This window comes from Ammodytes marinus, assembly GCF_949987685.1.
Source record: "Ammodytes marinus genome assembly, chromosome: 6".
In the NCBI taxonomy this organism is placed as follows: domain Eukaryota; kingdom Metazoa; phylum Chordata; class Actinopteri; order Uranoscopiformes; family Ammodytidae; genus Ammodytes; species Ammodytes marinus.
The window spans coordinates 11,478,421-11,492,576 of record NC_137235.1 but is presented as its reverse complement, the minus strand read 5'-3'; the positions used below and the strand labels follow the sequence as shown (position 1 = coordinate 11,492,576).

General features: G+C 41.5%; 1 protein-coding gene across 1 annotated transcript; it reads right to left on the bottom strand.

Annotated features, from left to right (window-relative positions):
• Window positions 1–887: 887 nt before the first annotated feature.
• Window positions 888–13,857, bottom strand: dkk2 (dickkopf WNT signaling pathway inhibitor 2). Its single transcript, XM_080029668.1, has 4 exons — window positions 13,364–13,857; window positions 4,883–5,036; window positions 4,286–4,417; window positions 888–2,950 (listed from the first exon to the last, which is right to left on the bottom strand). The coding sequence occupies exons 1-4, from the start codon at window positions 13,565–13,567 to the stop codon at window positions 2,700–2,702; spliced, it is 741 nt and encodes a 246-aa protein (XP_079885794.1). The 5' UTR covers window positions 13,568–13,857; the 3' UTR covers window positions 888–2,699.
• Window positions 13,858–14,156: the final 299 nt, after the last annotated feature.

Below are 14,156 nucleotides of genomic sequence, written 5' to 3'. Positions count from 1 at the left end.
GTGGTCTACCTAACTGAACCTACCCTTCCCTACCCTTACTCTAAGAGGAGTGCATGAAAGAATATTGTCTTTAAATCACATGTGTAAAACATCAGCCCATAATGGCGCTTATTTGTACTCGTGAAGAAATTCTCAAATGCAGATACAGTTGGTTGGCGGTTTTAGTGAACCTTGAACTCTTTCAGGATTTACTACATCAGCCCATTTCTGAAATTGATTTTAAATTATGATTATTTCAGTTTGGTTGGTATGGTCCCTACATATCACTAATATTTTCATGTTTCAGAGCTATGTTCATCTTTCCTAAAGTGTGACAAATAACAGATATGGTGTTACTTAAAAAAGAGATTATTTTTGTATTACTTATCTAGCAAATAAACTTGGATGTAAACAGTGTTTGTTTCAAACTGTTCAAAAGATTCCGATTTTCAATTGTTGTCTGAGGAAGTAAATACATCGGAAGACCTTGAGGAGACACACACAATGCATTTTGGTGAGTAACACTAAATGTTAACATAACATTGTATACAAAAAAACACACAGGGAAACTTTAAGATCCAAAAACAAGTTATATTATATTATTAAGTTTTGTAATGATCATGTTATGCAAAGAATCAGCTCGTAGTACATACTACAAATAGGCAGCTGGTTAAGTGATGTTGTCCCACATGTCTGAAATAGGCCAAAGCTTTCTTTTTCCCCCTGTAAACTTTTTTGTTGATTTAATTTAATTGTTTTAAGTGAAAACAAAATGTATGATATAAGCATTTTTAATCTACCCTTGGTTTTACCTCCTGTCCTAAAATATGAAAATGCAACATAACATAATAAGCAACACAACAAGTAATAACCAGCCTTCTGTAACCACTGTTACAAAATACATTATTTTATTTACTCAGCATTGTAAATACACAAACAAAATAAGAATGGACATAAACAATATTTAGTGGGATATAAATCTTGACACAATTTACACACAATTTACACATACTACTTTGGAAATGAATGTGCTTGTCCCTTTTTTTCTCATTTTTTTTAATAACCATTTTGACGCCTCCAGTCTGTAATATCAGTAAAAGCTATCTATGCCTTTCCCCTTTGCTTATACACACAGCTCTGATCATTTCAACTACATTATTTGGAATCTATCCAACTGTGTTTGTACTACTTCATCCCTCTATACATCTCTCACGTACATCATTTTGCTGTGACGTTTAAGATTCATATTTGTATTATATGTACATGATATACATTGATTCTTAAATACATTTTCATTGTTTCCAATCTATTTACAGTATAAGAGCTTATTGAGAGTTTCCATGGTTATAACATATGTGTAGCTGGTGTAGCTGATGCTCTAAAAACATTAAAGCAAGAAGATGTGATATTATATGTACTACTTAAGCAACAAGTGGTTGTTTAAAGGAGTTTTACTCAGGGGGCGGGGAGGGGACAGTATTTCACAAGAAGAAAATATGAAGTCATGAAAAATAAACAGGGCTGGGTGAACCATCAACAAACTGTTGCCTCAAACTGCGATGCTCTAATAGATCTTCTTGCGTCTCCATTCCTACTGGCATTGTAAATGGAAAGAATTGCACTTCCACCGTATCCTTGAATCCTGTTCATGTGATTGGAAAAGCAGAACCATTCTCTTAGTCTGGTATCGGACCCACTAAGTCTGCAGCAGAGCACTACCTCAGTGCAAACTGTTTTAACCCACACACTTGTATCACAATAGACTGCAGCTGTATCTGACAGATCAAACAAGGTTCGCAACAGACACAATACTTTATCTCTCTTCTTGTGGCTGAAAACCGGGGCGAGGGACTAATGTCCCAGATGAAACTCATCACTCTGATGTAAATCTTCTTTCATTCTTTGGTCTGAGAGTATTGTGCGCCACAATGAAGTCTTGTGATGCTGTTACAGTACACAAGTCAAGCTCTGGAGTAAGCAGTGCATGCAATTAGTTACTCATATTATATGATTGGTGTTCGGTGGGTCTGGGCATCGTTACTGGTTGTAAGTGTCTTGCAAAGCTATAGCTGTATGCTTTAAGACTTCAACAATTTGAAGTGTTATATTGAAAATTTGACAAAACAGACAACAAATCATGGCAACATTTTGATCCTGTAATAAAGCGCAGGATAGTACACATCTGATCCTTGACTTTGGAGTTTGGTAAACAATGAAAACTGTGCAGTTAAATATGGCTTGCCTGTAAATACTCTAACTGTCTTATTATTTTAAGTCGGAGCTCGATGAAAGGCTACTACGTCTGTTGCCTCCATCTGGAAAAGGTCCACACCTATCAGCATCTGCCGGCAAACTGTGTGGCTCCCTGAACGTCATGAGAATGTGTAAAAAGTTTGTCGTAACTTGTGAGCAAGCACACCACGTTCCCATTGATCTCACAAACCAACGGGGGTGTATGTGTGTGCTTGTGTGTGTGTGTGTGTGAGCGTGCATGCGTGCGTGTTTGGACGTGGGCGCAGGGATGAACCGCTCACAGCCGACGCATTAAAGCGGTCCCATTTGCTCTCCACTTGCCGAATAGCGAGCTTGAACCCACGCAGTCTGTCCTGTCTCTTGTTAGTCTCTGTCTTTTACTCCTTTCCAATGCAGCCACAACCCATCCTTTACAAAAACGCAGATGGAGAAAGAGGCCTCTACGCCATCAGCAGCTGCCTCCTGCTTCAGATCTTCTGGCACATGTGGAGCCTGGACTTGGACGAGGAGGTGGCGTCTTTCCACACCTTGCAGGAAAGGCCTTTGGCACAGTCACAGCGCTGGAAGATCTCCAAGCCGTGGGAGCCTTTCTTCCTCTGCTTGGTGCACACCTCTCCCAGCCTCAGCACCGGCTTGCAGATTTTGGTCCAAAAATGGCGGGCACAGCAGTAGCCCTCCGAGCAATCGGATGAACGCAGGCAAGGGTCGCCCTCATGCCCTAACCAGAGGAAAAGACAAGAAACCGCATTGATCAGCGTGGTGAAGCAGCAGCAGACAACAACACATCCCCAAACAGTTGGCATAGTTCGACTTGGTAAAACAGAAACAAATGCTTCATCAGAGACATAAAATAAATGATAAATCATGCGACCATCTTTGATTTACAGTGCGTCGGTTAAATAAAGCAAAGGAAGTGTATGATTATCGTTCATTAAGCTGTTATGGTTTCCATACGGACACGTTCATGCCGCCTTTTCTTCACGTATTCAATTCAGATTGTATTATGTGTGGCCATGTCAGAGACAAAAGAAAACGAATGCGGCTTTCAGCATAAATCAAGCAAACAATTTGCTTGTTCTGTGTATTAACCATATTGCCCATCTGGTCGAACTCTGATATTCTTGGCAGGAGGTAAGCATTACTCTTATGAATGCATCATTAGTACATTTTAGTCATGCATTTTTCTTTTTCTCAGAAACACTTTTGAATGTGTGTGACGTCTTGCCAAAAGCTGCTCCGCCACTCACATGTTGCCCTGCGTCACTGACAAAACCACACTTTGCTGATTAATATTTCAAGTGGAAGTTCTAACCATCACTGTGATGGACTGCTAAGGCTGAGTGCTTGTTCATTGCCAAAACACAGCTGGTTCTATCGGTTGACTTTCCTTTAGCAGCAACTTACGTAAAGCCATTTTGATGTAATACTTTTTTAAGAAAGAGAGTGACTCAAGCACAAATAAAAGCAAAGGACCTTATTTATGGCATCTTCAGGTAGTGGTGCTATTATCATATTGATTTTAGCATTTGCAGCCCGCTGTATTGAGGGTGCATTTAGAGTTGAGTAATTAAAGTGTCTCATTAAACGTATTGCTTTATGGATAGGCCCTCACATTAACTTAAATGAGGCGCTATGAGCACTAAGCACTCAGCAGGGGGCTCAGGTTATTAGCTACGATCATGCCAAACCTGCATTCTGTGGTTTTGACTTATGTATCATCATATGTGTGCTGTCAATGGAAGTGTTTGTTTGGCTGTGTGTAGGTGCAGATACAGCAGGGGCATTGTGGGCACTGTGGTTTCTCCTAGGCTCCCTGTGCTGTGCTGTGGGCTCACAGACTGTGACATATGAGCAGAGGGGTAATTATCAACATAGTTTGTGGACTGGCGTCGCCCATGAACTCTGAAGGACATTGCAGACAGCGAACAACAGAAAGATGCAGCCACGCAGACCAGATTCAATGAGAATGACAGAAGAAAAGTTTAGACACCGCAGGGTCTCCAATGAACATGTTTTAAACATAAAATCATAGGTGTATGCAATCAAATCTTACCTTTAAGAGAATGCTTAGCGTGCGCCTTCGAGCTCTTCCTCCAGTTGTGGTCTTTGGTGGAGAGTTTGTTATGCTCATCTAAATCTGAGATGTGTGGTGAGAGAACACTCTCGGAGATAGGGACACAAATATCTGCAGAGGATAAAACATATAAAGGTCAAACATGACAGGAAACAATATCAAACCTGCCTCTGCCTGCTTCGTCAAGAGACTAAATCACACCTTGATCACAGAGCAATTTCTGCACGGCGACTGCAGAACGTCCTTCACACTGTTCACTGATGAAACACCACCTTCCAAAATGTCATCATTGATTCCTAACCTCTTGGCAAACCCGTTTAAAGACAGTTCAGCTATAGTGCAGGAGTCTGTCTGAAAGCATGTGTTCGACATTATTTAAATGTATTGGCTGCCTCTCTACGTCTCTGGGCTACATTCTGTGGGACTGTTTGTTCAGTGACCTGGAACAAGTCTCTTTTTCCAGCATATCTGCATAAGACAAGAAATCTCATTTCTGAATCGTGCCTTGCAGTCACAACACAACTGAAACTGACATGCACTTTTGGGGGGTTGTGGGGGCTTGTGTCCGGTACGTACAGTTGCTGCAGCGGTTCCCAGGACAACACATGGCATCTCGATGGCAGCGCTTCTTCCTCCTGCGGCAGGTGAGGCAGCGAGAGGGAGCCTGCTGAGGGCTGTGGCAGTAGCTCCCCACACTGCACTCCTTATCATTGCTGCATGGATACACCTGCTGAAGAAGAAAGATGCATCACACACATTGTTGAAAGATGCATTTCAGCAATATTACACTTTGAGGTCTACCAAATGTACAGCTCTTCCCAAATCAAAACACTGTGGACCTTGGATTGCACTTCATAGGAATGTATGGTGCCTGACCTAACTGCGCAGAGGTGTCATTTTCAATGGGCTTCACACAGCTCTAACCCATTGAGACACTTGACTGTAAACTGTGTGCGCTTTGTGGTACTGTAGGTGCAAGTTTGTCAGTACGAATTAGGAACTGAGTGTAGTTTTTTCCCCCTCACCTACCTGCTCAGAACATGTCAAAGGTGCATGTCACAATGTACAGTCATGTTTTATTTCATTGTCTTGCTTTACAGTGCCAAGTATGAGCAGGGTTTATTCAAAAGCTCAACAACCCCTTTTGTGAGTTATAAAGAAAAGGTCGCCTTTGATATTTGACTTTGATATATTTGCCTTAGGGTATCAAAATAATATGAAACACACACACACGTGGCTGTGGCATAAATTAAACTTACTCCCTTAATTACGTCATTCAGAATGACGCACATCAGTAGGCCACTTTCTAGAAAGAATGGCTGGTGGACACTCCCTTCCCATTATCTCCTAAATTAATTTAATTGGGCATATATTCAATGGTGGTCATTCTTTATCTCCCACACCAGCACATGTCCTCGGACAAGTACAAGCTACGTCCCCACATTTTTTAACTAAAGAAGGAACACAGTGGATTTTAGTGGTTAAAACCTAGCAAACCCCTATACTTACACAGACATAACTGCATTCCTTGTAATTCCATTCCATGCTCCCCAGTTGTACCATTTAACTCAGGTCTCAAAATGAACATTGTAGCAGTTAACAAGCCAAATAAAAAATAAACTCATTTTAGGTTTGAGATCATTAGTGGGCTCAAGCCAAATCAAACAGTCATGGTGGGCCTGCACCTTCTAGTCTGCATCAGTTCTTAAATTGCTTGCTAATGCTTTGATAAATTGCTGAGCAAAATTTCAGTTCAGCCCATAACAGGGCCTGAGGACGTCTCAAATACAACTTAAATGCAATTCATCAAGGAAATTGCACATTTTACTTGAACAGGATTGCGTTTCGTCAAGGAGGCAGCCGGCTTAAGAATATGTGATGAAAGGTTATTTTAGATGTACTTCATCAGTGTCAATAAAATGTATATAAATAAATGTCACTGTTTCGCGAGAGAATTGTCAGATCCTACTGAGGTGAACCATGTGATGGAAGCTTTGAATGTTCCGGTTACTGTAAGACTTATGTTGTGTTTAATCCAGTACTTCCTGGCTGGTTACTCAATGTTAACAGTTTAAGAACAACATCAGTTCTGGAAAGAGGGATCGCTATTACGTTTTATAAATGTAATGTTTAAGGTTTTGGCCATCAAAAACCTAAATGTAATTTGACCCCTTACTGTATTGAGGTGGTGTCAGAAGTATCAGCAGCATGCAAGATCTAAAACCTTGAAAAATCAAGCCAAAGCTCACTGCATGGCTAGCTACCAAATTGTGGTAACTGGGAAAATATGTTGGTTGTTTGTTTTGGGTGAACTGACCACAGGCTGTGGTCCCTCTGTGCCCAATTTCAGTGGACAACATGTTGTAGGGATTAAGATGTCTCTCACTGGTGTGGTCATTTTATTCGGGTCACAGACAGAGCTATTCGAATTAGCAAACCAAGAAAAATCACTTACATTTTCTCTCAAAGTGTTCAGAGACTTAATGAGTCTACAAATATAATTTAGGGTTGATTACTGACTGCTCGTACTTCTTTATAGTCGATTAATTTTTTTTCTTTGTTTTTTCTGCTTAATATTCCGTGATTGCACTGAAATGACCCAGCTAAGTAAAGTGTCACCTTAACAAACATGACATCCTGTCCACAGTACAATTAAAGCCAAGCTCACTTTTCCCTTAACAACTGTGTGCACCAACAGTATATTTTACTGGAAAACCTGTCTTGATATAATTCCTCACACATGCAAGTCCTGTCGCCGTTGGACTTGGAGCAAGAGCAAAGGAGTTTGACATAAAATTGTATCACAACAACTGAACTCTTCAGAACAAATGAAATAATGTCATAGCTTTGAACAGAACGCATCAGAAGAGAGGGACATTTCGAGCATCAATTTTCTGGCTTAAGTCCACATCCGTTTTGCGAGACACAAAAATATAAGGTCAGGCCACTGTGTTCTTCCGTTTGCATCTTGCATCCATCTTTATCTTATTTTCAGCCAATCATGTTACACTATTGTCACTAGAACGGATGGACTGAATTGTCAGACTCAGACATGTGCAAATCACAACATCTATTCAAGTATGCAGATCATTAAAGATTAGCAGGAGATGGATTCTGTCTGTGTAAATTATGTCCAGTGTCGACTGACATTAGAACAACATGTTTGGCTGGCACACCACCACCAGTACCACAACCACATTTACTTGGCACTGCAGTGACAGATCTGATTTAGTGTGGCTTACCACTGACAAACACGGAACAATAAACATGAACTAGAAAGAGTAAAATCATTATAGCCACAATAAATAGCAAAACTCCATTTAAGGTCTAAAGGTCGGCTAAGAGGGGCTGCCATGCCCAAAAGTACAGTCAAACATGAATACACCACATGTTAGAATAAACTATCAACAATTTCCATATTTCAGTGCATTAGAAGCTGTTAACTTTATGCACTGGTGTTTTCAGAAAGTGAACAAGATTGGGCTTGTTGGACGGATGCCATACTGACATTCTCAGGCTGGAAACACATGGCGGCAATGATACAGGCGTAGAAAAATGAGCAGGAATATTAAATTGAATGCTCATTAATCATTATGACAGATTCCCATAATGTACATGCGTAATGTGTTGATGAAAGTAGCAGAGCCCGGATGTTTGATGGATTCGTATTTCTTCTTAATTACTACTGGGTTAAAGGCTCAGTCCACCAATTGATCACATGAAGTCCAGTTTACTCACTATAGGGAGCAATGCTTTTGTTGAAAGTGATACTATGATTCTAGAGGATCTCAAAATCTGAGAAAATAACCTTGGGGAATCTTTGGTATCTATTGGTTATCTTTGCTTGAGCTTTTAGGGTTTTAAAAAAACAAAAAAAAGAGAGCTTATATGTAAGCATGCATTGATGTTTAATAGTTGAGCAGTTGAATATTTAAGTTTTTGTGCAATGATCAAACAAACATGTGCAAATTAGTAGGTTTGGAGGAGTTGTGGTTGAGTATATCGGAGCGGTATTGATCTTCTCACATATTCTCAACAAGAACGTAATACTCAAATTCCACCAGTGAGCTTTGAACCACATCTCACTGTCTTCCTCAGTTGAGGAATGTTTCTCCACTAAGACTTAAGTTTTTTTATTCTTGGCAAACTACTATTTCCAAATCCAAGAATGCACATCATCTGGGGTTTTCTATTTTTGTCTGAACTGCTCATTCTGACAATCATGTACACTGCCATGGATTATGGATGTAGCAGCTAAGGAGAGAAAAATATGCTAGAAATATGGTCTGAAGAGCAGTTCAAGAATGGGGTAGAGAGAGTTTTTTTCTTTGCCATGAAAAATGTGCTGTTATGTAAATATGAAGACAAATTGGCCCAGCCATGTGCATGTAATACGTCATACTACCTGCTCTGATTCCTATCTGTCTTTCTGACCAGCAGGCCTGGATCATTTAGAGTGCATGTGAGAGGGAAGGCTGCAAGACGAAGAACGGGGGCTCACCTTTTTCCATCACAACTCAAACTGCAAGACAGCCCTTTGAAACCCAGCGATACGAGCCTGACCCCTGAATCGTGTTTGATAATCTCGCCTTATCTTGTCATGTTTTAAAACGCCTCATTTGCAAACTTCTGAGGGTGGCTCTTCATTTGGATGCATCTCATTCATCTCAAATCTTTTTTCTCTGTTGCTCCCTTATTTTCTTCTTCACACATAAAAGCACAGCCTTGGATCCTGCGCAGGAAGTGGGCTGAAAATGGTGTACTATGCAGCCTCTCTTGGTATGCTGGTGAGACGATAAAGGGAGAGACAGACAGAGAACCATAAGGGAAGCCCCGGGCCCTCGCTCGTGCTGCTCTCGTGCTGGTAATGCTCCGTGGCTTTGAAGAGGAACCTTAAATGTGCGGGAGCAACAATCTACAAGGGATTTACTGCCGGATTTACAGGGCTTTGAACTCTCCCCCGTGGTCTTTGGTTCCCTTATTTACCTTTGTAGAGTCATACCAAAGTGCTGATATCATTTGATGGAAGTGCCCTGTAATGCGTAAAAATAACACAAGGTATGTCTCTTCTGCTTAGCTTGAGCCTGTGGGTTTAAAGTATAGGGACAGTATTACAATTTGAGATGGTGAAGGGTGGTTGAACCTTGTGTTTTACTAAGTTATAAAGCAGGGCCCTTCTCAAGCATTATTAATGTTTTGTTTGAACCCTCCAACTGACTTACAGAAAAACTGAACTGCACAATAAGAGCCTGTTAATACACGCTGTACTGTTATTGTTGTTGTGTGAGACAAAAGCACAAACATTGGGAATTTAGCTTAGATAAAGGACTTTGTGACGCACTTAGCGCTGACACACTTTCTGAGCACCGTGTCATGATTACACTTGACCTTCAAAGAGCAGGTATGTAACCTGAAACTGTGAACAGTGTTAATGAGTGGCAGGGGGACTTACACAGTCAAATAAACGATGTCACAGAATAAACAAACTTCATATGCCCTGAAAGCACAGACAGCCAGTGTCAGATAACATAGGGATGGCTGCGCACAAGTCACTCGTACAAACCATGTCTTCAAACACGGCTTGGCGTCTTTCATCACTCAAAACACATGTGTTTATGGGCATAGCCCCTTTGAGTGCGGGAATACAAACTCTCCAAAATCTAGAACCTCCTTAAGTTAAGTACACATTCTGAGTTGATCTCATTCATCGGATACAGAGAAAGTCACACAGACGGTGTACGGCACCGCACTCTTCAAAGACTTTAAAAGAAAAGGGCGAAAAGCTGTGGATGAGCTGATAGCTCCAAAAGGTGTTATCCTGTGGAATGAGTGGTGCACGCAGGGTCTCCTCTCTCATTAACAGGTCCAATTACAGTAAACAAGGTTTTCCACAGGAGGCCCCTAATGGCTCTAGTGCAGGGTCCTCACAGCGCCCAAGGGACCCACAGACTGGAAAGGCCATGGGGACAGGAGACTGAAGCACAAACCAAAGCCGGCGCTAACAAGCTCTCACACCTCTCCCTTCCTTCTCTCTCTCTTTCTCAGCTCATTAGGATCACTAAGCAGTCATTTTAGGTTACGGGGGTAGACAGGGCTGAGGGAGAGAGAAAGGACGTGCCTTTACTTTTATAGGCAGAGCCCTCAGAGATCGCTTGTGAAAGTAATCTCTGTCTTGAATTAAATAAAGCAACTAGTTAAAGGCTGACTGACCGGCTCCTGATGTGTCTGACAGACACTTACTGCATGAATGCCGCCACGCTGTCGGTTCCCCTGTGGGATCAGAGGTTACCGTGGTGAGCAGTGCCTGCCCGTGCTATCCATTTCTGTTGGTTCCCGTCCAAAGAGCTGAGTGCCACCCACGAGCGCTGGCTGTCAATGTCTAGGAGGTGTGTTTTGGTTTTGTCGGTTTTACTCCAGTCTGAGGCTGATGTGAAAAGGGTGAGACAATGTGAAAACACTCAGCAGTTCTCCCCCCGACTGATCGCCAAGGGGATAGTCAAAACCTGACCTTGGTTTGTGTGTGATTAGTGTAACCCTTATCGCCCAACAATGTCAGAAGCTAGAGTAAAATGAAAGCACTAAGCTGTCAAATGCTTCCTATGACCAAAGACTTTAAGAAGCGTTTCTAATCTGATGGATGAATTACCACATTACACCCTTGTTTCCTGGTGCAGCTGCTTGTCTCCACAGGGTGGCTAGACTCCCTCCCTCTATAATTTTCTACATTTGAAAGTAAGCCAAAGAAGGCAATTTTTAGGGAACATTTCTTTAACTGTGAGAGCCCTTTCACACCATGTTAAAACTTCTGTTCTTGTGTTTGTTTGTTTATTTTAGTTTTTTTTACTGTGGATTGAAGTAAAAAAATGGTTTTAAAGTTTTTTTTAATGAACACTGGAGATTCTTGCACAGATAACTGTCAAGTGCACAATCAATCACATCCTGAACCCGATGTGAATTCTCCAGAGGTGTGATAATCTGCCAACTATTACGCACCAATCTTTACAAACTCAGCAGCCTGACAACGTGACCATAAATCTGCTTGTAGGATATCAGCACTGCGGTTCCCTATATGAGGCAGACGCCAGAGGAGAAATTTGGGTTTATGCATGCCCATTTTCCAAACTTTCACCCAAGCCTTAATCAACAGTTATTCACTTCACAAATGCAGACGAAGATGAAAACATTTGACACTGAACAACTTTAAAAAGAAGTAAATGATTCAGTGATTGTTACAATGCAACCTGTTTCAAGGCATTTATCATAGTTAAAAAAAGATTTAAGGTAGAGCATTTGCAGTGGTATACTCCGTGTGATCACCCTTTAACTTTGCCATTACAGCCTCGTAAAGAGAGATGATGTATGATGAGATGCCGAAGGTCACTGCACTTTGGTTGCCAACGTCAAGCCAAATATCTGGCCAAGGCTGAGCTATGGCTGTTACTTTACCACTCCTTGTGGCAGCCAGAACACACACATACACACATACTGTATGTGTATATTAATACACCTCCGTCCTGCCATAAACACTATTGGTCATCTTCATTTGGCCACTCTACAACCTATACCATGACATGTTTCTTTCTTAACAGTATGGTGGTCTCACACATATTGTTTCCCCTCAGTCCACTCTTCCAAACCGCTCCAGATTATAGCAATGGCAAAGATGTAAGCAGGCGTTCAAATTGAGGTCTGGCAGGGGTTGCCTGAGATTGGATCTCCATACTCCGCAAAGGAGAGAAAGTGGCTTTTCCATATTTTTGTCTGTTTGAGCTAGATGTCAGAGCACTGCTCTCAGCCACACCAGCCTCACAGACACTATCACTAGTGCAAGTGATATTACAGACAGCTGAGCAAGCCAAATGTAAAGACAAGTTACCTGTAAAACTAGAGTGTGAAACCATGAGGCAAAATAACTGCTCAAATAGGCAGGACATGAGTAATCAGCTGTTTCAGTGAGCTGATGTGCAGACTGTGGCTGCTGTGAGGGACGTGATGGAGATGTGGCAGTGCCATCTGCTGCTCAAAAAGATAGCGTGAGGCAGGAACAGCAATACCAAGCTCGATATAATCAGACTGGCAACAGTTGAATGAAATCCAACAGTAAGAGATGATCTTTTTACACAGATCAACATGTCTGTGAGATGTTTGACTGGTATGTCATGTTTCTTTTCTACATTGACCCTCTTCAGAACGGATAAAAAATAAACCAAAGTATCCTCCAACGAGAAATTATTTGGTAAAAGAGAACTGTGCTTCTCCGGCCAAGCAATAAATGTAGAGCTCTAATTCCCCATTTGATAGAAAAAAATCACTCATAATGTTCACAACTTTTTACCTTTGCCAAAATGAAACGAGCCAAATCTTCAACATTTTTGATCCTACTTTTTTTTTGGTCAAACTACAATAATATGGCACTTTGTTGAAACAGCAGGAATTGATAACTCTTTGAGTGGGTATTAAGTGGTTGGTAAGAGTATCCCTCAGAGGCCCCACAGTAAGAATCTCATAATCCCAGCAAGCGTCTGGACCACTTTAATGACACTAAGACCCAGACAGAAAATTACCCAAAGTGTTAACTTTTTCTCACATTTCTGCTGGCATTAATGATTTACAGTGGAAGTGCGCTGCACCCGACTGTGGCGTCAGGTCTGCAAGGCAATTAGGGTTTATGAGAGGTCCAATCCCTGCAATTTCAATAACGATTCACATGTGAGTGTGTGCTTTTTAAAGCACAGGGCTATTTTACTGGTACACCCAAAGACACTCCATAGGTAGCCTACAGTTTTGGAGACGTACCGCACAATTACGCATGCTTATCTGCATCAACCGCGCACACCCATAATTCAACTGAAATTATATCATTGTTATTATTCGCTGACATGCAGATAATAAAAAGTTAACACTACTTTTGGAGTCAGATTTTTATTACCACTTATAATAAATTGTTACACTGGCTCTAAACTTTCAACCCAATTTTAGCCTGTGCGTGTAGGGTAAATGTGAGGCTGGCATATTCATGTCTACATACGTATTCAGAGAATTCAGTAATTGAATTACCTGCGCAAGGATGTTATATTTCTTGGGGATTTCGCTGTGGACGGTGGCGGAGCGATTTGAAGCGGGTGTGGGTGCCTCTCCCAACAGAGCCGGCTTGATGGAGTTCGCCTTTGGGCGCATCGCTGATACCTGGGATGTCCCCGTCGTCAGTGTAGCGACCAGAAACATCACAGCACAGCATCTATTCCAAGTTAAGACGAGCATCCTTGATGGAAAAAATTTAAATGTATAAATAAATAAAAAATCGAAATCACTTCGTGCGTCAAAAAAAAGTTTTCTCGATGAGAAGTGTCCTGTCAGTGTCCGTGCGTCACGCTTGCCCGATTGCAATACAGAGCGTAATGTGATGAGGCGAGTTTTTTTAGCCTGAAAATCAGATATTCAGATGAATGACTGCCATCCACACAGTTATCTGAAAAACACAGAAGGATTTAATCTGTTAAAAAGATGATGCTCTGAATGTCAGAAATAAATTTGACGAGAGGTTTCAACTCCGTCCCTCTCTGGCTGTGAGTGAGCACTTAGTCCTGCAGCCGGGTGTTTTATGATCTCGGATACTTTCTTTTTATAGGATTCTAATGAGTTTGCTTCCTCCGCCCCTATTCACCACTGACAAAGAATGAAACTGATCTGTGTGCGGCACTGATGCTTGCGCATTGTCGTCTCGACGCCGGCACCAGGACCCCGTTGGGGGAAAGCTATAAAATTATACACTGTGTATTTTAACTGGCCGCTTGACCCTCTTTACTGCGTGGCGGTCGCAAAAAAAGGTGCTCTAAAGGGATTTTTGAGT

Coding starts and splice junctions, on each gene's coding strand:
- dkk2 (XM_080029668.1), bottom strand. CDS start 13,567: ATGCTCGTCTTAACTTGGAATAGATGCTGTGCTGTGATGTTTCTGGTC. Junction 4,418..4,882: donor TGGGAACCGCTGCAGCAACT/GTACGTACCGGA, acceptor TATCCTCTGCAG/ATATTTGTGTCCCTATCTCC. Junction 2,951..4,285: donor CGCTAAGCATTCTCTTAAAG/GTAAGATTTGAT, acceptor TCCTCTGGTTAG/GGCATGAGGGCGACCCTTGC.